The 24,051-nt window shown below is 39.1% G+C and overlaps 2 protein-coding genes across 5 annotated transcripts in view; both read right to left on the bottom strand.

Annotated features, from left to right (window-relative positions):
- The window catches only part of LOC139980129 (serine/threonine-protein kinase DCLK1-like), a 28,913-nt gene extending 25,692 nt beyond the window's left edge, over positions 1-3,221 (bottom strand). Inside the window, exons 1-2 of one of the 2 annotated variants that reach the window (XM_071991550.1) lie at positions 2,653-3,221; positions 1,158-1,888 (exon numbers count right to left, since the gene is read on the bottom strand). In XM_071991550.1, coding sequence (XP_071847651.1) covers positions 1,158-1,880 — 723 coding nt within the window. In that variant the 5' untranslated portion in view covers positions 1,881-1,888; positions 2,653-3,221. The remainder of the gene's footprint in view (positions 1-1,157; positions 1,889-2,652) is intronic. The other variant, XM_071991549.1, reaches the window with a different exon arrangement.
- Positions 3,222-4,637: 1,416 nt separating this feature from the next.
- LOC139980127 (uncharacterized) overlaps positions 4,638-24,051 on the bottom strand; it is a 33,304-nt gene continuing 13,890 nt past the window's right edge. For 2 of the 3 annotated variants that reach the window (XM_071991519.1, XM_071991521.1), the window contains exons 2-5: positions 11,376-23,265; positions 10,325-10,459; positions 8,666-8,777; positions 4,638-8,239 (exon numbers count right to left, since the gene is read on the bottom strand). In XM_071991519.1, coding sequence (XP_071847620.1) covers positions 6,918-8,239; positions 8,666-8,777; positions 10,325-10,459; positions 11,376-23,246 — 13,440 coding nt within the window. In that variant the 5' untranslated portion in view covers positions 23,247-23,265 and the 3' untranslated portion in view covers positions 4,638-6,917. The remainder of the gene's footprint in view (positions 8,240-8,665; positions 8,778-10,324; positions 10,460-11,375; positions 23,266-24,051) is intronic. The other variant, XM_071991522.1, reaches the window with a different exon arrangement.

Genomic DNA, 24,051 nt, shown 5'->3' with positions numbered 1-24,051 from the left:
GTTCCCTGTATTTAGAATTTCATCAAATTGTTAAGTTTTGTAGAAATATTACTTTCCTTTGGATTAATATTTAAATTTTTATAAAGAATTACAATTTAAGCGTTTTTAACTCAATCGCCCTGATGACATCATTCACGGTCAAGATTTTACCAGATCTATTCATTCACAAAATATCTGAACATTATTTATCATTGCAAATTTACAAAATGCTAATTCATGGATGTGGTTTTGACGTACTGTACACATGAAGAAAATCTCCATCAATTTTACTAAGTGATCGGGTTTAGCCACCAGAAGATCCTTTAAAGTATTGAATGGTATTTTTAACTAAATTCTCCCTTTCAGAAGACCTGCTATCAACGATCATCAGTGATATGAATTATACTTCTACTGCAGTATGACCTTTTCCTTAGATACAAATAGGCAGCACATGTATACTGTATGTCAAAACAAGCCACACTTCCATAGATGAGTAGACTGATGAACCAAGAACATTACAGTTCAGTAATATAAATTTGTAAATTTCTAAATGTGTTCACTTCAAAGCCCTCAAGTTTCAAATCGAGATCTGAATGAGAATGTGGGGCCACTCAACTCTCTGATGGAGCAGGCACTGAAAAGGTGATGGTTGGGGTAAAACAAGCCACACTTCAATAGATGAGTAGACTGATGAACCAAGAACATTACAGTTCAGTAATATAAATTTGTAAATTTCTAAATGTGTTCACTTCAAAGCCCTCAAGTTTCAAATCGAGATCTGAATGAGAATGTGGGAAACACTCATCTCTCAGATGGAGCAGGCATTGAAAAGGTGGTGGTTGGGGTAAGGGGAAAAGGTGGTGGTTGGGATCAATATGAGAGAAAGGGGGTAGGGAAAAGTGGGTAGAGAAAAGGGGTTGGGAAAATGGATGTTCGCTATGTACAAAAAAGGCAAAACCATATTTCTAGCTCTATTATTGCACATAAATGTTAAAGCCTGCATACCCAAGTACAGGTACAGTGTACAGGTACAAGATTCTGGGTCAATTTTGAGGAATAACACTGTTTGCTTACAGTTATTATAATAATTAAGTATTGAGCTCACAAATTGTACAGGTCTCTATAGTAACACTCACTTGTAAAGATTCAACCTGGCATTAAAACGTTGCCTGACTTACCTGACGTCCATCTAAGGTGTATAATCGCTTCACCATTCCGGAGTCTAGTTTAATGGCTTGGGTAATGTCGGTCAATACTTGATCAAATGTATGCACCGTCTTTTTGTTCAGCAGCACCCTAACAGCTTTTCTCGGTTTAGCACCGCTCTTGATTATGGTCACAAGTCTTGGTTTAATGAAGCTGCGATTATCTTCGGGTTGAGCACATTGAGCCACTTTAGGTGTTGGAGAGTCGCTATCTCTATCTTGGCTCTTGATTGTATTTGCTGGATTCCATGGTCTATCACTGTTTCTGTCATAATCTAGCTTCTTAAAGATCCCCTGCGAGGCACACACGTAACTTTCCCCAGGAATTAATTGTGTAACGTGTGTGATTTTCCGAGCTCCATCGACCGTGAATATGTTCCTAACTCCGTGGGGCAAATGAGACTTGTCCGAGAGAGTTCTGGTCAGATCGGCTAGGAGTGATTCAAATGTTCGGAAACGGTCTGCCGAGACGGCATACATGATGCCTCTGAAAAAGCGGTCACCATTTCTATAAAACCTTACTTTCTTCGCCCTGAGCTCACTTGTTCTTCTCTGTAAAGAAGTCCGAATAAGTACTCCATGGGCACTTTGTGAAGGGCTCGGCACTGTCCCACTACCCCTCAAGCTTCTCAATCTTCTCTTTTCCGCAGAAGAACGAAAATGCTCTGATAGTTCTGATAAGGCTGGGTTGGCCATGCCTGATGCTGTTGAGTTTAAGTTAAGAATAGATTGAAAGTTTCACAGTCAACCTTATTCTGATTAGGCTACTACTGTACTACTACAGTAGTTCAGACTGTTATGATTCAAGTACATTATGGCACTAACATTAAAGACAGAGTGGGTTTTTCTTTGGGTGGGGGGGGGGGGAGTTTACATGTACAGTGTCTGTTCCCTTCTTTTTTCAACTAGGGATGCACTCAACACGTACACATGGTGTTATGTCATTCAGCTGGATCGGTTCAAGCTTCAGACTAGAGACTTGAGTAGTACAGTAGAACCAATGCTCTTTTGTTTTCTATTTTCTAACATAATTTATCAAATGTGTAAAAGTAAGTTGGCCTGACGTTTCGATCCTAGCAGGATCTTCTTCAGGGGCTCAATGACAAGTAACAGAAGGTACAAGGGGGAAAATACAAGCCTAGAATACAGATGAGATAGGTTAGTGAGCATGGTGAACACAAAAGAGATAGATGTAATTTTGTAAGAGGATTAGTTGAGTACTTATCAAACATGTGGTCAAGAATAAAACATTTCCTACCGTTACACAGGAACAAGTGTAAACATTGTAAGTTCTGTCGGCTTGCCTAATACAAAGCCTATGAATAATCTGTGAGTGTGACAAAATGATTGATTGTAAGTTTTTTATATCAGACCTACAGTAGCCGTTACGCCTACAGTCAGCTCGTCTGAAGTACATGCAGTTACAGTGCTTAGTATATGCTGAATCTGATTTTGAAATCTGACTCACCTCCAAAGAAATGACCGTTTGATGCAATCCCACAGCTGTACAGTACACCTACGTTTACAATAAACCTATCTTATCAATCCTAACGCTCCCAGCTTCAACGGTTACAGCCTCCTACTTCAACAACGTAAAATACAGGTAAGCGAGACCGAGTAGCCTGTCCGCTACCTCGGAGTACAGTGGTCTCTTCAATGAGTCTTACAATGTTTTGAGCATAGGCTATAGTACCGTAAATGCACACTCCTTGTTGATGTTAATTGCTACTCCCGATCCTACAGTGTTGATATGTATGGATTAGTACTGCACAGGGTATGGAACACATGGGCGAGCGAATAGGTTACATTAGCAATGATAATGAGATGCCTAGCAACATACTGCAGACGGAACAAAGCAGTCGACGGCATCAGTCACTGAAATCAATAACTGTCAAATGAGAACCTTTCTTTGACGATAGTTGTTACATGAAAGTATTCTGTGACCGGAAAAATCCCCAGCTGGTCAAGAAATTATTAAAATAAGAATGGAAGTTCAATATTATAGGGATCGCAATTAGCTATTCGAATTTCCATATGGCACAACAGGGGGGAGCATGAACTTCTGAAGTTGGCGGCTCACTTCCACTTCTTGAAACAAATGATGGCGCACAGTAACAATTTGAGAAAGAAAAGGCGTGTATTTAGATATTTTCCTATAGGGTCCTTGATGGGGACTTGAGTGTCCCTCCTGACCCTTTTTTCCCCTACTAAACTAAACTAAATTGCCGATGTGAAAAGGCTAGTCCGTACGCCCGTCGCCAGAACCATTCACACCACTATGTTAATTAATAACAGACCAAAGAACTATTTCTATGTAACAGATTCAGGGACATGTGACTGGATCCACATGTGTGAATTCATATCTTTAAATGTTGGATTTGGAAGGGCGGGTGGAGTGTTTAGGGCTCAAGTTTATGACTTAAAATGGTCAATGATATTAGCTTCATATGATACTGTAGTTGGCAAAAGTGGGCTCTTTAAGAATGGAATTATTTTTTTGCATGCAACAGACTATCAATTATTGGCAACCCATATTACCACATGTATCGCTTTTAGCATGTTGGGCCAATACCGTTTCCCTTCACTGACATACTTGAAATCATTAAAAAATAAGCACTCTATAAAGAAAAGACCAAGAATAACTACTCCCTGGGCATTTGTCTTCACTATCATATCATCAACATTACCAAAAACCAATTACAGTTTAAGGTACAGACCATTTAAAAAGACAACAGAAAATATTAAAAACAAAAGTAATTATTTAATATGGCTATTTTTATTTCTTTACACTGTACATGAAGTTTTTTCATCAGTACTGCCAAGAAAAAATTGTCAAATTTATCATCAATACAAAATAATGAAAATATTTTCAACTTCATTAGAAATAACCTGTAATAAATAATACCAATTAATAACTTTGATTACATCGTGAAGTGAACTACCTATAATATGAAGTAATGGTAGACGATTGCCAGAATGACAGCAACATACGGAACCATGTTTAGTATCCAGTAAAGTGAAAAGGAGGAGACTAATATTAACATGAAATAGTTTATTTAAGGGTGATGGCAGGTCATATATACCCCCCCTAATTAGAATTCTTGATAAAGTTTTGTACAAAAAACAACAAAAAACTTGGGAGGTGACTAGGGAAGAAGAAAGGGAAATATTAACAATATTTGATCAAAACTCTATTTGTGAGGTCATAACATCAATGTTAATGTTACATTAATAGTGAATACCTTCAAAGAATTCCCTCACAACTGGTTCCATCTACATGTACTTTCAATAGCCAGATGCAGATCTGGGGGAGGGGAGGGGGATGAATATTTCCTCCCCCATTTCAACCCCAAAGACAACAAATATAAAAGTAGTTATTACCATAACGCTGCATTTAGACCTAATATACAGCCTTAATACGGCCCAGAACACACTATTTCACATATATTTATATTTTTGAGGGGGGGGGGCATATCCCCCGGACACCCCTACATGGGAGTCAACTTCAACAACCTCAGGGCCCAACCCACTCATTTCCAAAATTCTAGAAAGTGCAGCTGATATCTGAGTGAAACTTTCCATTGCTGCTGAATGAATCAAGTCACCTTAGTCACTCACTGAAGACATCAACCAGATCTGATAGCATGTGGAAAGCAGATTACAACTGCTTTTACTATCGAGATTTGCTTAAATAAACGTAGAAAGAGTAAAGAATTTGTTTCTAGTTTGTATGTGAAATTCCTAGTCTGTTCTCCACTGTTCAATGACTGCTTCAGTTTTTTTTTGTATTTAGTAAAGCAGTGTCAATATAGCATAGAAATTCTAGCATCAAAATGTTGCTACCTAATTGGTAAAATTACAGATGGTCTTGTTAAATCAATTACTTCACTTACATGAAATGTTTATTGAGTGGTTTCTTATCATACACTTATTGAGGTAGCAAATGACAATCATAGTCTTAATATTTCCTTCTCTTAATCTAACCCACAATCCATATAATTAAACAAATAATCCTTTCTTAGAGAGAAAGGATATTACACATGCTTGAACTTGTAACAGTACTGATTTGCAGAGCAATGCTTTCACAAATCCCTAGCATAATCATGTAAATGAAACTTCAATCCTCAAAATTTATCTATGTCGAGTTTACACCAAAGGGGAAAGAAATTCTCAGCTTCCAAGTCGAATAAGTAATACAGAAAATGTTTAAAACAATTACCAGCTTTAAGACTTAATCCCACTGCTCAAGAATGCAGACAATCATTCATTTTTGAACTTGTAACTGATCAGATACAAATGTCAAGTAAGTAAAACATTACAATCAGATGTGTACATTGGTTTCCCCCAAAAAATACTAGAATACAAACCAAACATACAATTACCTCCGACCTAAGGGGGGGGGGGTGTCATCCACACGTCAGGTGCGAAAATCTGTTTACATGCAAACTTTCTCTCACAATTGTTTTCCCCATTTAAAAAAATGCTAACCTCAAATGGCTCTTCACTTCAACCAAATATCATAGCTAAGAGGTCTGTTATAATTTCCTTTGATGAGATGTGTTTTTCAAAGGTTATTCAAAGTTTGATCTCTACTGACATCAATTTAATCTTGACAACCTGTTGTATAAGTCAGGTTTATAAGTTTTTCACATTTGACATCTGTAGACATTCCACCTAAGCAAGCATCTGTACTAAATACATCATAAATATTTGTCTCTTCTTGAGGTGTCATGTTTACAAGGTAGTTGTTACACCATACATGCACACCTGAAGTTGTCCAATTGCGTCACTCTTTTACATCTAGGCAATGGAATAAGCTATAAGTATGGCAAACTAATTTTTGTTTTACATTTTCTGTATTATATATTTTTCATTTAAGACTTCCATTCCTCTTTAATGATTTCTTAATTCATCAAAAAAAGACAAAGGGAAAATTAAGTAAAACACCCTCAAAAATATCTAACTGCCTCAAACTCCATGCAAGAAAATGACAAACATTTAGCAATCAAAGTTTACATTTTAAATTATTCTCAAACAGAAACTGGAAGACTCATTTCAAACATTATTCAGGGTTCCAATTAGCTCCATAATTCTGTTAAGAAACCACTGCAAATATGGACTATATAAAAAAGTTCATGTGACGTAATCCATCAATAGACACCTAGCAAATAAGTTGCATATACATTTTCGTTTATTTCTTTTTCAGGGCCAGCCAAACTTCAAACAATTGTTTAATTCAACAACCAGACCTCAGTGAAAAAAAATCAAAGTCAAATGAACTTCTTTCTCCCTTTTAGCATAATTAAATTGTTTTTGTCCCTTCTGTTAATACTGTTGCTTGTCATTTAGCCTTTGAAGAAGATCCTGCTAGGATCGAAACGTCAGGCCAACTTACTTTTACACATTCTCGTACACAGGCTCTCTAGTGGATAAGCAGTTTGCTAACAGTTCATTTTATTTAAATTGCAGAATAATCATCTTATCAGAAAGTGCACTTAAAACCCTGAATATTTGTATACTATACTTAACATACTATTACTTCAAAATCGAAAAAAAAAAAAAAATGAACCTCTTTGGCTTTTATTCCAGTCCACATTAGCACATGGTAAATAATTGTCAGCAATTTTAAGCTAGCTTCCCTAAACAAATTAGTTCCATGAGGTAACAAATGTCTTTCCTATAATCAAACTGAGATGTCTTGGGTTCTTACTATCAACAGGAGTTGACCCTCTATCACCTACTTGGACCAGCAGACTGTGATTTTGCCCTCTTTTTCGAAGCAGCCACTTTTTTCAAGTAATCCATAACCCCTGGACGAGCAAACAGTTCGTCCAGCCTCTCATCTGAAAATTCTCCCTGGAGAACCACATCCAACGTACCATCATCCTTCTCTTCCACCTGCAAACAAGGAATGATCTTCTTTTCATCAATGTTAATGTCAGCTACATCATCCTTTTGATTACCTTGTTTAGTAGTTAGTATATTTGGAGAATTTTCACTCAATGTCCATCCTAAACCTGTAGTAACTATTTCTTTTCTAAACTTTTCACTTTCCTCATTGCTATGAGAGGATGATGATGATGCAGCAGCGACTTGTTGGTCGCTGACAGCAGCAGTTGGTCTCGCTTCTATATCCGTCGTTTGTTGATCGTCTCCAATGTCATCCACCACATTCACATCTTCTTCCTCCCAACCATCATCACCATGGTGATCCTCATCATCTATCCAACCATCTTCCTCCCCATCCGAATCTGGGCCAATATTTCCAAACGGCGAAATGCCCTCATCCTCTGAGAAACTGTACTTCCTCCTCTTTCGCTTTGATTTCTTAGATTTTTTAGATTTTCGTTTTCTTTTCACCTTTCGAAGTTTAACATACTTGAATGCATCTTCCTTGTATGTAACAACAGCTGAAGCACTGTCCGATGAACTTTCGTCTGAGTCATAATTTGTCTCTTTTCCTTTCAACGGGGAACTTAGTGCGGACATAGGTAAGCTGTTGACAGGGAATTGCTGCGGATCTGTTTCTCCATCATCGTCTTCAACTTTCTCTATGGCTGGATTATCTACAGCTGAAGGGTCGGAACCCACGGGAGAAGTATCGTTACTAAAATCTGCTTCATTCTTCATGAGTGCTGCTGCCTTCTTCTTGCGCCATCTCTCCGCCTTCTCCAATCGAGCACGCTGGAAATAATCAACATCATCCCAATCAAACTCGACTGGGGCTTTCTGCAGGATTTCTTTGGTCTTCAGGTGACTTGGTAGTTTATCTATGCCGTTGTCTAACATGCTCTCAATGGTCCAATGACAAATACTATCCTTGGTACACCCTGATCTTTTCATGTAGACCTGCATGGCCATGAGAAGCTGCTGGGCAGTTTTGGCTACATCTCTAATTGGCTGCTGGTTCTGTTCCGGGATAAGATTCCGCAGTCCAAACCCAATCTGCTCTAAATTTGGCATCTCAGCTTCTTCTTCTTGCGCTGTTTTACTTTCTCCGTTGGGTGGCCCCTCCATCGGCTGACACAGCAATTGACTCAAGTGAGGATTTTTTTCTGTGCGGAAAGAGGAAAGCAAGAATAAAACAGCTGTGGCTTTCATGGTAAACTAACTACATTTCATTTTGTCAATTGTGCAGTTTATCCATGGGTCTGCTTTATATGCAGTGTTTTGTAATGCTTTCCAAATGAGTATAAAAAGGGCTATAATTAAATAAAACAGCAATAGCCACACTGCTTGATGTCCAATTGTTTCGTATATCACTTTAAAGTAAAACTTATGACTGATTGGTTAATAATAGATTAACCGTTCATCATCAATTTGCCTTTTGAGAGGAATATGTAAACCTCTGACTTCTTTCATTTATTCAGTTGCTACCCTGGTTAGGATATTACAAAAATACAACAACATTAAGACTATTAAAGTTGACCTGTTTTCAGCAGTTGTGACTAAATTAATTGCAAGAGAAATATCAAACTTACGGAGCATTGCTTTAACTTTATTCCTAAGGCAGTAGTGACGATATCTCTGGGCTGACAACTGCTCATCCAATATTTTGGCCTGATCCCTCAAATCCTTCACCGCTTCCAGAGCCTTATTGATAGAAAGAAAAATGTCTAGTTATTTCCTAAATGTAACATATCGAAGGTAAATACATCTGATTTATTAGGTGATTAAACCAGGCAGAGACATAATTCATAAATGAAAACATTGCAAATTGTTGATGACAGAGGAACCTCATAAATCATATTATTGTGTGTGCTGATGAAAGGTTGGAAGGAGTTAATTGAAAATGGAACAAAGCCATCTCATTTAATAAACTATAACAGGTAAAAATCCTAAAACATTTTTTGTAATTGTTCATGTTGGATTTTTAGTCTCATGCAAAAGAAAAAAAAACAGGACAAATTTCATAATTTCAAAAGACTTCTGAATAAGAGACATATACGTCAGATATTACATCAGCAATTATCATCACCTTCACCATCTGCAAAAAATTAGGAGGCCCCATGACCCGGCATCTTCCATTAGGACTCAGATTAATACTCAGATTGCATGGGAGCTAGCTTCTACTATGAACTTATGAACTTGGTGTTTAAAAATTACTGAATCGATCCGTCTCTGAAAACTGTAGCTAAGTTTCTGACGTCTGAAAAAGTTTCAAGATCCACTTTTGGGTTGCACTCCATAGTTTGGGGAAAGTCAAAATAGAGCATCTGCTCACCTGACAAAACCGAAGCCACAATATCTGTAGGTTCTCCAAAGTGTATTAACAGTGTGCAATGTAAAATCGTGCATCACTTGTGACCTTGTCCATGATTGATATGTGTTAAGCACAATTGACTTTTAACAGGTTTGTCCAATTGTCTGATGTGACTCAATTAACTTTTGAGTTTCCTTCAAGGAAAGTTTGTTTTTCACAATATTTTACCTACAGTGAAAGAATGCAGTTTGCAATTTTATCACCAACCCCCATCACCACTTCCTCTATGTCTTTGTTTATTTGAAACTTTATGAAGTTTGTAGATTTCAACGCTTCACGTGGGAATTTTGGTGGACTTAAGTTACTACCTTTATTTTCAATTGCCATTATGTTTTGGTTTTTCATGGCTTAGTATGTTATCGCCAAAATTGCATATATATTAGATTCAACACAATAAAACGGGTTTCTGCTTTGGTAGGCAATATTACCAAACCTAACAATTATTACTCAAAATACAGATTAATGTGATTGATTAAACTCAAAGATGCATGCTTGATTTTTCATCAAACTGGAATTATACCTAAAAAAAATTAACTTTTACATGATAACAGTACAGGGACTTTGATAAGTTACATGAATGACAGACATTTAACTGGATTTTGATACCTCACATAAGACCTATAAAAGTATGAGTACAACAGCTTTGAGTATGAGTACTAACAGGATTCTCCTTGAGAACACTCATAGTATAAGCATAGATACAAGGGGCTAAGCAAGAGTACTATTACTTAAATATTGCACTATGATCTGTACTTGATTTCCAAAATGCTCCAAGCACGAGTATGGGTACAAATCGACAAGGGCTTGTACAAGTAATCATGCTGGAATATGTGTAAAGTACACACTCACAAAACATAACAAGGGGGCCAAAACAAACCTTTTGCAATATGGCAATCTTGGGTCTGTTCTCCCATACAGTTTCCTCATGGAACACAAGCTTGGATAACTTTGTAAATTGGCGACGCTGATTTGCTCGTCTCTGTCTCTCCTTTAAGATGTGTATATGAAGCTGCTAAAAGAAAGAAGTTCAGAACAGGCTGACAATTAACTATTTTGTTTATATTTTTTTATCTCATCGGAGTGATTTGGGTTCCTTTTCTTTTTAGTTTCAGTCGTTATCATATGCATCACCTCCCAATACAGAAGTGTCCTTGAATTTTCAACTCACTACATATATACACTCATCGATATCCTTTTTGCATTTTTAAATGGCAGTTGCAACAATTTCATATGTAATCGCAGTCTTGCGTACAATTGAGCTCTGCATAAAACAAAGACATACTTGCACAGTGTGGGGCAACCACTTACTCGTATGTGACCCACCCATTCAAGTTGCCTATTTACTAGATTTTCACATTTTACATCTGCTGACAATTCCATGAAAAGCTATAGAATTCTACAAGGTGTGAGATCTCTAGATACAGTACCAAGCCCATCTTTAAATACTGTATTGTGTACAAGTTAGGTGTCATGTACACACTCAACTAGCCCTGGCACAAAAATTATTGTAATGACTAAAACCACCTATTGGCAACAGACACTCAGATAAATACAGAACTTGAAATGAAGTCTAAATACTTATGCTTTTATCATGTGCAGCATTTCTTTTTATCTAGCGATACTTTTATCTTCCACACACCATTTATTATTTTTTCTTTGGTACAACAAAACTGAAATGCATTTTCCTACATTCTCTGGTATAGGTACCACGCCAATCATGCCAAAATTTACCGAGTTCAATTTGACCATTGTTGTTTGCGTAGTATGACTACACCTACATGCAAGCACATTTAAAATATTTTTCTCATAAAGCAATAGTGGAATTATCTATCAGGAAGACATATAGCCATTGTCATGGTCATCAGCATGTGTTTTGCTTGCACTAAAGAGTGGTTTGAATAAATAACACTTCTGCTGCAGCAACTTACCGCTCTCCTGCCTCCAGAAATCTTATCATCATCTCCAGAGAGAAACTGTTGCTCCTCATCATCAGATCCAAATCTTGCGAGGGAACTGCGATACAGTTCTTTCTCTAATTCTGCTACTTTCTTATTCGTGTCGTCTACTTTGCTCCTCCGCCTCTCACCAATCTGAGAATCTGAGGACTTCCCACCATCGGTACTGTCTACGGATTCTGCATCACTACTTGGTTGGTCAGTATCTTGTGATAAGAGCTCACCCTGTTCTGACATGCTACAGCCTTGATCCCTGCTGGCTCCTTCCAAATTCTCCATTTTGATCTGAATATCAAGCTCTGCTATTCTGAAAAGAGCTTCATTTTTCGATCGTTGCTCATCTTCGTAGCTTGAAGTGGTGTAGATGCTGTCCTCGTCAGATGAGAGATCATCGTCGTCGTCGGCCAATGCAAGGATGTCAATATCTTCGTCTGATACCACTACTTTCTTCTCAACCACACAATACTCCAAGGATCTGACTTTATCTCTTTTTGGGAGTCGCTGTGAGGGTGGAAGATTCCTGAAGGATATTTTTTTCCTTAAATTTGCCAACTTTCTGGCCTTCTCTCTATCAGCTTCTCTCTGAACTTGTCTCTTCTCCAACAAACTAGACAGTGCATCAGGCGACATAAACTTCACTTCCTTTCTTCTCGGTTTAAGAGGCCATGCAGCACCATTTCCAGACAAGCTTCCTTTAAGGAAGGAACTTTTAAACAACTTTGCCTTTGGGGTGCCTCCTGATTGTTCTGATGTATTTAAATAACCCTCCGGCCAGCAAGCAGTAAACAAGTTTTCCCCAGCAAAGGCTTTCTCTACCAAAGTGGACAGAGGTATAGTGCAAGTGGTGGCCCCAACGAAAAATGGTTTCCTCTCTGGAACAAACTCTACTTCTTCAAGATCACTGTCAGAGTCAGATGAAGTGTCATCATCGTCGTCCTCTGACGAGACATCTTCTGAAGTGTCATTTTCAGCATCGGTTTCCTGTCGTTGTTGCTCTTTGTCACCGGCTTCAGCAGCCACCTTTTCAACTGTACTAGTATCTGTTACTCGGCTGGACAAGTTCTCCACTAAATTATGGAGTGTCCGTGACGGGTCTTGGTCAGACTCTTTTGCATCCGATACACTCGAATCCTCATATTTGGTTGCAGTCGTTTCTTCTCTTTTAGAATCATTATTATCATCATCATCATCATCATCATCATTATCATCATCATCATCATCATCTGTCTGGTGTTCTGCCTGCTTATCATCTCCATCATTTAAAGTCAGTGCTGATTCATTAGCCACTTGTTCTTGTTCCTCATAATCACTCTTATCAATTCCTTCTGTGACAGGCAAATTGTCCTCTTTATTTTCTATAGTTTCATCGATTGAATGCGACTCTGCATCAGTCACTGGTACAACAGACTCTGTCTGGGATACTAACGCAGCATCAGCTTCTCCTTTTAAACTATCAGTCTGCTCTTCTCTCTGCTGATGACGGTCACTTGATGAACGGGACTCTTCATCTTTTGCATCTTTTTCATCAATGCCATCCGTCGCAGGGAGGTCTCCGTCTATTTCGTCAGTTTTATCAGTCAATGGAGATTTTGCACCAGTTGCTGGCACATCCAACTGTTTTACAAAATCACTGTCTCCTTTTGGTTCTGCATTTTGGTCTTCTGTTTGCTTGCTGTCCGTTGAAGCAATCAATAATTCATCTGCTTTTTGTTCATTATCTCCTTTACTATTTTCTTCTTTGACAAGCAGGCTTTCACCTATTTCTTCCGTTTCCAGTGAAAGAGATTTTCCATCAGTTACTGATATATCAGACTCATGAGGTACTGCCACTGTATTATCTCCTTGCGATTCTTCATTTTGTTTCTCTGTCTGTTCTTTGTCGTCTCCCTCCCATAAAGTACTTTCTTTGCATGATAATTTCTTGTCAATGTTCTCATTTTCTGCTTGGATGTTCAGGCAAGTACCATCTTCAACTCCTGTTCTCGTTGTCTGGAGTTTCGAACTTGTTACTACGAACTCTGAATCATCTTTCGATGTTGCCACAGCAAGCTCTTCTCCTTGTGTACAATCACCAGTTCGACCGGCGTTCTGTTTGCTACGAACAACATTTAGGTTTTGTATTAATTCTTTGACAATTTCTTCTTGATCCTCAGTAACAGCATCTTCTTTATCCTCATTAACAGCATCTTCTTTGGAACCTTCGATCTGGTCTACTTCTTCTGAATGACTTTTATGAGATGTTGAACTGGAAGACAAACAAAGATCATCTTCCTTAGTAACCAGCACATTTACGATATCAGGAGTGGGGAATGTGTCAAGCTCTGTGTCCTTTTCTTTTTCATCATTCAAATTCTGCGCTGTTTCAATGTTTGATTCCTTTTCACTACAATGCAACATGTTTCCCCCATCATCACAAATGCTCACACGATCACCATCCAATGTGAAACCTGGACTGCTGCAAACTTCTGTATGATCTTCACTACACTGACCATCACTCTTAGTGGGCGATGAAGGAGGCTTCCCTTCATTTGCCCTTCCTTCTGGTGCAAACGTATCCCTCATTGAAGATTGACCTGATGAATCAGCAGTTATGCATGGACGGTCAACAGATTGTTCGGGAGTAAGGCTTCTTGCATCATCATTTCTAACCACTTTGCAATCTTCCTTTTGCCTGCTTGTTGTTGTTGTTGTTGCCACCTGTTCATCATGACAACTGTGGCGGTCATGCTGCTCTTTAGATTTATTAGCACTGGTATCTCTTTTTTCTAACGATACATTTGTTGCTGGAAATGATTCAACTGCTCTGAAGGATTTCATCCCTTGTGCCGATTCATTGTTGCCAATCTCTATTTTATCTGGGCCCGATATACTTCTGTCATCAGCAGATTCACCCAAAGGCTGGGAAGATAACTTGACAAGATCTTTCTCTGAAAATGTCTGATCCCTTCTGCACACCGCACTTTCTGAATCTCTGGACACTAAGGCAGGTTGTAATTTCAAATTTTCTCCAGTTGATATGTCATCCTGAGGTTGTGAACCTTTCCCTGGTTGAAGTTGACTACCAACAGACTCTAGTGAATTGCTGTTTCCTTCCTCGCTGCTATCGTCGATGGTATGAACAACTTCAACATTTGCTGTCAGATCTTTAATCCTTCCTTCTATAGCTTTCTCCTTGCCAACATCTGCTTCACTCTTAAGTTCAGTCTCATATTTTCTTTCACTTCCATGTATTTCCACACCTGACTGTTGGCTTTTCTCACCTGTTCCTATAGGCTCTCCTTTATTAGGAGCATCAACTTTTGTTGCCTTGCTTTGACATGGTATAGGAGCAAGTTCAGTGATTTGAAGCAGTGGCTCTCTACCATCTGTTATGAAAAATTTAGATTCAAATAAACCAATAATTCTTATTTTCTCTCTGCAATTTCCTGCCACAGAGCTTGATACATTTATGCATCTTGCAGCCTGGGAGTGCTTTTTGAAACCAATTCTTTGCACTGTGTACTTTGCTATCTTCAGATGTGGCACAGTGCCGGCCTTGGCCGCCAAGTTAAAGATCGGTTGATTCAAGTTTGCAGCATCTTGCTCCCATGAGCAGTTTGAAAAAACATCTACCAATAAATGAAATGCCCTATTGGTGTTGCAGGGATGATTGTTTGGTACAAAGACAGACCTTAGATTCTTGAATGGATGCTTCTGCTTCAGGTGAACCAAACTTGTTGCATGACCAGCAATATCACACAACCTTTTAACTCTTTGTGGTTGACGAAGAGCACTCAAAGACTCCTTTACTGAGGTTGCTTTCCTGTTCTCAGCCCTTGGCACAGCACCCGATACGCCTGGAATTGCCAATTCAGGATTCTTGTCTGGTGTCTGGGTGGGAACCAGCAACACAGCTTTTCCATCAGGATTATGTACCAAAAAGGCCTGGATGTTCTTGGCTTTGGAACCATCTGATGCAGCTGCAGGAACCAAAATAACTGGTTGACCATGAATGGTTGTGTTACCTTGAGAGTTCCTAGCAGATGCATTTTGAACAGCAGACTTATTAACACCTTCTGCCTGCGGACCTGTGGGAAGCAATTTCCCAGTAATAGAGGATCTCTGTGTTTGGTTTTTATTCTTTCTCTTTTGAACCAACATCTTAGAGACAGTCTGGATTGGTGTCACATTTGACTTAGGCAGAATTGGGATTAGGTTAGGCTGTAGAATGATTGGTGGGTTGATCCCAGTTTTCACTGAACCTTGTTGAAGAATTGGTGTAAATGTATGTTGAGCTACTCCAGGTAAAGAAAGCAACAGTTGTTTCGCAGGGACTGGAGTTGACTGCAGGTTGGTCATATTATTAGTTACTAATTCAGTGCTCTGGGCAACTTTATCAAATGGTTTACTTGGCTGTGCCACGATGCTAGTTTGCACAGCTGGATCTTTAGTTGATGGTGGTTTTACTGCATTGGAATGTTTTTTAATGCTCACATTTGAAGTCATATGCTTTCCCTGCTCCGCATCTTTACGTCTTGATTTCCAAACAAGTTCTTCAATGGTGTTTTTACCATCATCCTGATTCCTTCCCTTTTCACTTTGAACTGTTGCATTTGTGTCTGACTTGTCTCCCTGTTCATCTTCACCATTACTTGCTTTTGAAGTTGCTTCTGTCTCATTCCTTTTCGCCATGTTCATTTTTTCAACATTGTCTTCTTCTTCAGCTTGCTCTGAGGCCAAGACCTCTGCTTTACGCCTACGATACTGTTGGTTATTTAACATCATCCTGTCTACCCTTTTCAATAACCTGAAACCATCTTGTGTTTCTTCGTCAGGCACTGTTGTTTTAACAGCAAATCCAGCACTTGTTCTAACAACCTTCAATGGTGGCAACCTACCTTCCCCATGAGACACAGAACTGCCACTGCTACCCTGTTCAGCTGCACTTTTTGCTCGCTTCAAGTCTTCTTGTTTCTGTTCTTCCATCCTTGCTGCATACCTGATATGTTTGGCAATATAAACTCTTCCCCTTGAGAACCCTGGATCTTTCTTCAACTGTTTCGTGATCACATTCTTTGTCTCTTTTATAGGAACCTCCTTCTTCTTCTCGATGACCTTGGAAAATGCAGTAGTCCGCACTGGCTTACTGGCAACTTTTGCAACAACTCTTTCTTTGGCTGGTTCACAACTCTTCTCTTTGGATCTACTGGGGTCTAACCTCTTCTTTTTCCCGTTGTCATGGTCTGACATCAAACCTGTCTCGTCGTAAAATACCATGCCGTCTGCACGAAATATGGCCGGTCTTTTCCTTGCCCTTAGTATACGGAGGCTTGGGAACCGTTCGCAACTGCATTCAAACATGCATTCCAGTTTTCGACAATGCTGCAAATCTTCTTCTGCTTTCCAGCTAAGACTATCACAAATACAGCCCAATCGACAGAAGTCACTGCCACACTTTGCCGGCATTCCAGGTAGAGCATCATAATCCCTCAGCATGGGAGGCCCCTCTTCAGGGATACAAGGAACTTTAAAACTCTGTTTCCTCTTTGATTTACGCACAGGTGGTCTACTACTAGGTTCATCGTCTTTTTTCTCAACGACTTTTGTAAGCTGTTTCTTTATACTTGGCGAGGTTGGATCTCTTACTGGCAAAAATCCAGATGATGCTACTCGCATATTCTCCATTGTACTTACATGAATGATCCGATTTTGGACTATCTTAAGGGAGGTGTAGTCAGATCTATCTACTTTTTGTGCTTCAACTATCAATTTTTTGGCAGTGCTATCCTGGTCTTTCAGTGACGATGGCTTTGCTAATTTTGGTTTGCTGCTTGTTTCCATTTCCGTCCCTGTCGCTTGGCTCACATTTTGAACAAGTCTATCTATCTTGGCAGTGCTATCCTGGTCTGTCAGTAATGCTGACTTTACTAATTTTGGTTTGATGCTAGCTTCCTTTTCCGTCCCCGTCGCTTGTCTCACATTATGAACAAGTCTATCTATCTTGGCAGTACTATCCTGGTCTTTCAGTAATGCTGACTTTACTAATTTTGGTTTGCTGCTAGCTTCCATTTCCGTCCCTGTTGCTTGGCTCACATTATGAACAAGTCTATCTATCTTGGCAGTACTATCCTGGTCTTTCATTGATGATGACTTTACTGATTTTGGTTTGCTGCTAGGTTTCATTTCTGACCCTGTTGCTTGTCTCACATTATGAACAAGTCTATCCAGAAATGTTGACTGCTTTGAACTTCTATCAGATTGCCAATTTAAATCAGAATTTGAGGCCTTGGGTTGTGGTATTTCTCCTTTCCTTACCAAATGGTCCTTTTTATCAACAGCAGCTCGAACTTTGAGATCACGGTGAAAGCGAGCTGCACCAGCCGTACTCTTCCTCAAAATTGTGTTACCTATCCTTGTTTTACTGCCGCCTGAGGTGACCATTGCTCTCTGTTCTGAGATAGTATCAATGCCAGCCACTTCTTTTCTCACATTTAGTTTGTTCGGATCTGCTACTTTCTTACTAAAACTTGGTATCTTGTCTGATGGTCTTTTCCCTGTAAACAGTGAAGACAATGAAATTCCCTGAATAGCTGAGTTCAACCTTTTCATATGTCTACTTGATAATGACTTCTTTTTCTCTTTATCTCTTGTTCCTGGAGTACCTGTTTTTTCCTTCACCTCTTTATCAAGGTACAAATCTAACTCTGAGCTTTGAAATGCAGCAGTATGGGAAATGACTGGCTTCTCAAATGGCTTGAAGACCTCATTTTCATTGGTTAAAATTCCTGACACAGGACCATCTTTTTTAGAGGTATCTTCGACGATTGTACTTAAGCTTTGTGTTTGCAAGGGTTCTTCAATCCTTGTTGACTGGTCGCTTCTTTTCTGTAGGTCTGTGCCACTTGCATCAGCTAATCTATTGCTTTGGTCAAATATGTCCTGCCTCAGGTCATTCCCTGTTTCATCATCTGAATTCTCAGTTGTATATGTATCCAATGTTTCTTGGTCAAAGTCATCGATATCATCAAAGTAACTAATTTCCTTGTCATCATCATCATCAGTGTTTAGTGAGGGTTTTGGTGAAGCCTCCTTAACTACAGAAGATAAGACTTCATACACCGTATCATGAGACTTGTGTGACTTTTTACGTTTCTTCTTCTTCTTTTTCTTTTTGGGTGGACCATCTTCTTTGTCAAGATTCACACCCAAAAGCTCCAAGTCAAGTACAAGTGGTATACCACAGTCAAGACTTCTCTTTATACTTACACCTCTTTTCAACAGGGCAGGGTGCAAAATCTCTTTTCTCTTCTGTTGTTTAAGATCTTGTAAGAAGGTGTTCTGATAATCCTCAATTTGCTTTTGTGATTGCTCCTTCAGGTTACCAGGGAAGATGCTCAATTTCTGAGGTTTTGGTGATTTCTTGAGAAGCTTTCTCTTCCTCTTTGACATTGCCCATGTGATACCTAACACAGAGGTGGACTTCCTTTTGCCTTTTCCTTTCCTGTTTGAAGTGGCAGTATATCTGATAAGATCCTCTTTGGAAGCAAATGACAAAAAAGATATTCCATCTATTACATCAACTTCTCTTTCCTCGGCAGCTATTGTTTCACTTCCTCCAAAGTTCCCATTCGATTCAGATGCTGTACCCATTGGGGGGTTCTGACCTATATTGTCTTCATCATATCCAACTGCAGCAGCTGATGATCCTACAAGCACATCAGTAGTAACACTACCTTGACATTGCACAATATTTGGACTAGAAATTTCAGATTCCTCAGCAGAGCGCTTGGATTCAAATCCTTCCTTTTCCAAGCTTCCTGGAGATTCCTTATGGCTGACTTCGCCTGGAGTTTTGAAAGTATCACCAGATTCCACACTTGCAACTGACACAATTATAGGCATGCATTCTGATTCATCGCTGCTGCCTTTACTTTGACTAAAAACTGGACAAATGCTATCAATGTGTTGCAGATTTGGAGGCTGATCGTCACTGATCCAACCACTTACAGAGGGAATATATGTTACCCCTTTAGCGCCAGGTTGGCAAACATCATCATTGTTAGTACGTCCGTCATCCTGTGGTTTACCATCATCATTATGCAGTTCATAGGTTTCAGTTGCTTTTGATTGACCCTGATCTTCAATTCTGCTATCACCTTCAGGAACGTGTGCGGTATTCATATTTTCCTTGCATACATTTCCTGAGTCACAAATGGTAGTTGACACTGTCACATCTTCTACCATTTTGGTTTCATAAATCCCTTCCTCTAAGACACAAGCTGAGAGCTTTTCTGATTGATCTTTATAAAGATTAGTGTCCTGAAGTTGACTGCCTTGTTTGTTTTCTGGAGTTTTTGAGACAGACATCTGGACTTTCTGCGGGTCTGAGAATCCGCATGAGGGCTGAACATTTCTGACAGACTTAAAATCAGACTTTTCCTGGGTATCAGTTGGTGCTCCATCATTTTTTTTCAATAATTCTACATCTTCCACTGTTTTCTTTTCCTTAATTTCTAGTCTTTTCACATTTACGATCAAACTGCATTTTGCAGCTTTTCTTTCTTTGCTTTTCTCATCTTGATGGCTTGTTGAAGAACCTAGGTCGATGTTCTCTTGGTTCTTGCCTACATTTGTTTCAAATATTTGAAATATACTCCGACTCTCGTCCCTGTCTTCAAATTCAGCCACCTTCTCCTTTTGTTCCACATCTTTCTGCTCATCTCCTAACTTCACAGAGATGTCATTATCAGGATCTTCTGTTTTATTTGTGAAATCCTCTTTTGACATTTTAGGAAGGTCACAATGCTGTGGATTTTCAAATATAGAGAAGATATTCCTTCCATCATCATCATCATCATCATCATCATCTTCCTCCAGGAATGTTGGCTTTTCCAGTTTGTCAAATTCCTCTCCCCCTCCAGTTTTCGTCTTATGCAAGTTGTGATGTTCTTTGTCGAAATATTCTTGCTCCTCGTTAACATTTTCAACAACTCTATCTGTGTCTCTCTGCTTTCCTTGTGCATCATCCATGTCTATGGCTTTTAGATCAACTTTAAGGTTGGTTGATTGCAAAGATTTTGCAAATTCTAAGCTGGGTGTAAAACCACTAGTGCTTGGTGCGATATTACATTCCTTAGCCTTAGAAATTTCTGATGTAGCTGTAACTGTCTCGATGTTCTCATCAACTTTATTGACATCTTTTGCATATTCTGTTTCTTCCATAGGTAACACCGCTTTCCTTGTTTCCTCCTGTTTAGTTGGATCTTTCTCTCTTACACTTTCAATACCACCAGAAGCTCCCTCTGTTTCAATGACCTCATTATCCTCTTCTGCATTCCTTTCTACAGCCTGCAATATTGTTCTTACCTCAGTTGCCACTTCTTGGTTATTGTCATCAATACTTACTCCCTCTTCTTCCTGAGAAACTGTTATGTCACTTGACTCACCGACTGAACTTGGAATGTTGTCCTTGGGTGCTTGTTTGAACATCGGGTGACCTAAATCATTTTCTTTTTCAAGATCGATATTCTTAGCAGTTACAGGCGAATGGCCTCTCACTGAACGAGTCACCCTCCTTAAACTTGTATAGACAACGCTATTAACATTTTGTGGCTTTCCTTTTTCTGGGTCGTCTACAGAGGAACAGTCATCTCTAATTCTCTTTTCCTGTTGTTCATCACCTTTTTGAGATAGCTGCTCTTTGTGTAACTTGGGAGAATTATATTTTTCTATTATCTCATCATCACATTCTGCTAAAACTACTTGGTTATCATTTGACCTCTCAGATTCCTTGTCAGAGTAACTGTCAGATGCTGTAGTGCCTTTGCACATGTCTGTTTGTTGATACAATTCTTCATTATTAGAGTCGACTGTGTCATTCAATGGTCCCTTACTTTCATCCAGAGGAAAATTGCCTGAATCCTTTTCCTCTTTTCCTAATAAAGATGGTTCCTTCTTACCCACTATATCTTTTGTAGTTTCTTTTCCAGATGTTGAAAGATTTGATGTACCTCCGACAGATGGGTTAGGCGTCCATGACTTTAAATTGGCAATTTTGTCAAATATGTTGTCTCCATCTGAGCTATCATTGGTTGCTACATCTGTAACCTTAACTGAGACTTCTTCAGAAGTAGTAGCAATGCTTGCTGTTACTGAAGTTTTACCTAGAGGAATCCTTTCATGACTACACTCAGGTAAAGAACTGATACTTTCGTTGAAATGTAAGGCACTTGATGGTGTTGACCCTAAAGCTTCAATACAGCACTTAATAGGTTCAGTGTTTGTATTAGACTGATGCGTGGAGGTATTATTCCTTGCAGGTATCTGAAACATATCAAAGATATTCCTCTCTGATGAATTCTTACCTGAGATCTCTGGAACCTCCTTTTTAGGACCTTTTGTGGATCGGAAAGACCGTTTTGGGACAAAATCTTTGTCTCTTTTATTATCGACATATGCAAGATTAGAATCTTCTTCCTCATCACTGTCGTTCCCAGAAATTGTGGTCCAGCTTTGCATCTGACTTTTATGTTTCCTCTGAGGTTGGCTTTTGGGTTTTTTTCTGGAGCCATCCCTTACACTCATCATTTTCCATCCCTCCTTAATATTCTGGCCTTTTGAAAGCTTAGATGAATAAGTGACATACTTGCTGCCGCTGATGTCAGTATTTTTTATACTAGTACCTTCTCCTGACTGTGACCCAGTTGATTCTTGGCATGTTGATCGAGCTTTACCTGAAAATGCACTTCTGGTATACTTGCTACGAGGAAGTGATGCAGGAGATGTCAGAAAATCTGTTGGAGTTTGATTCAAAGTAACAAACTGAAACTTGTGTTTTCCATCAATCGATGTTGTAGTCTTTTCACTTTCCTCATAACTTGTTCTCAAACTAGTGTTTGTCTTATTATGTTTATCTACATTTTTGTCTTTATTAGATGAGGGCGACTCTACAGATGTGGAAGCAAAACCACCCGAGAGTGTTTGACTTTCTCTTACTTCAGTTGTATGATACCTGCTACTTCCCTTCACTTTTCGATGTGAGACATTCTTCTTATGCCTTCTCCTAAGAGAGGAGAGCTGATCTGATGGTGCTATATTACCCCTCTCTTCCTTTTGTCCATGATATACATCATGACTCCTTTGTTTAATGTCACTAGAAACATTTCTGGTAGATTGTTCTACTGGCAGCTTAAAACTGACTTCATCATCAACTGCTATGACTTCTTCTCTTTTGACATGAGAGCCTCCAGGGCTACTACATATTGTCTCTTGTGGCAAAGAGAAGTTACTTCTTCCGGAGGTGGACTTCCTTGCAGACAATCGCTTACGTCTCACTGATGCTGTCACCTCTGGAGAACTACTACTGATGGACTCCTTGACCTTATGGATCTGAGCTGCTAAGCTGTACGGTCCACTTTTGCTGCTTTCACTCTGCTTCCTCTCATTCACACTTGCAAGTGCATTACTACCATCATCATCATCATCATCATCATCAAACTGAATCTGCCTTGTACGTGTCTTTGTTTTGGACCCACTTGTACTGGAATCTGAATGGGTTTGTTTCATAACTGCTCCATCTTTTGGTGATCGTCTTGCTGATGTCTGCCTCCATTGAAGAGAACTCAAATCAGATTTAGGTCCTCTAACAATTGGCAGTTCCTTCACTTCTTCTCCTCCTTTGTCAAAAGTTGTTTTCTTCTCATGACTTTTCTTGTTTCCCTTTGAAGACATTGCAAACTCCTGGCTCCTTCTTGATTGCTGCTGGTGTTGGGTGGACTGGTATGAAGCACCTGAATTCTCATGCTTTGATCTCCTAGTGGATGGTGCTGCTGAGGAAATGTGCCTTCGACTTGGTCTGGAGTACATGACAACCGGTCTCAGTTATCTATCAAAGAACAATCAGAACGACTTTTAAGCTATCATTATCAAAGTTTTTAAGGGATTTTCTTTCTATACACTTCCTACAGCTAAAATTGCTCAAATACTGAACTTAGAGACTCAAGATCTTGATCAATACAGATTGACATTTTGAATGCTGAGTGTCCCACATGTATTCAGACACACATTTCTAAATCCCTATAGAGCTCTATACATAAGATATAAACCTATACCAACTTTGGGTTTTATGCTTAATGAATGGATGAAAGGGGGGGGGGGACCAACTGAAATAAACACATTTTTGGACCGTTCCCAATCACCACTATTAACATATATTGCGCTCATGCATTCTTCAACTTTGTACAACATTGAGTGCTGGCCAAATGATGAAAAAGTGCACGTACTCGGCTTCTGAACAACTATAGTCGGAAACTGGTAAGCACTCGGGTTATAGTAATTGGAACCATGAAGTCCTCGAAATTACTTCTTACACCAATAAAATTATGTAACTACAAGACTGTTGCATTCATGTGTAATATATGTTGATGGCATTTTTGTTCATACGCAGATATCTTGTACAATTATTTGTCAGAACCAGAAATGCAAAAGTGCATTTACGTTTGCAATCATAGCATTTTCATACAGTACCTGGGTAGCACCCAACTTCTGTTTACCAGGCATAAAAATTACTACTTGATTCCAGGATTTTTTGCACATTTTGTTTTGTGCTAATTTGTCAGTGTGATCAACAGATAATATGCCAATTTTAGGTAAGTATTGATTTATCCTTTTG

Source organism: Apostichopus japonicus, chromosome 14 (assembly GCF_037975245.1).
Source record: "Apostichopus japonicus isolate 1M-3 chromosome 14, ASM3797524v1, whole genome shotgun sequence".
Taxonomy (NCBI): Eukaryota; Metazoa; Echinodermata; class Holothuroidea; order Aspidochirotida; family Stichopodidae; genus Apostichopus; species Apostichopus japonicus.
The sequence above is the reverse complement of the archived record's forward strand: the minus strand, read 5'-3'. Positions and strand labels throughout refer to the sequence as shown.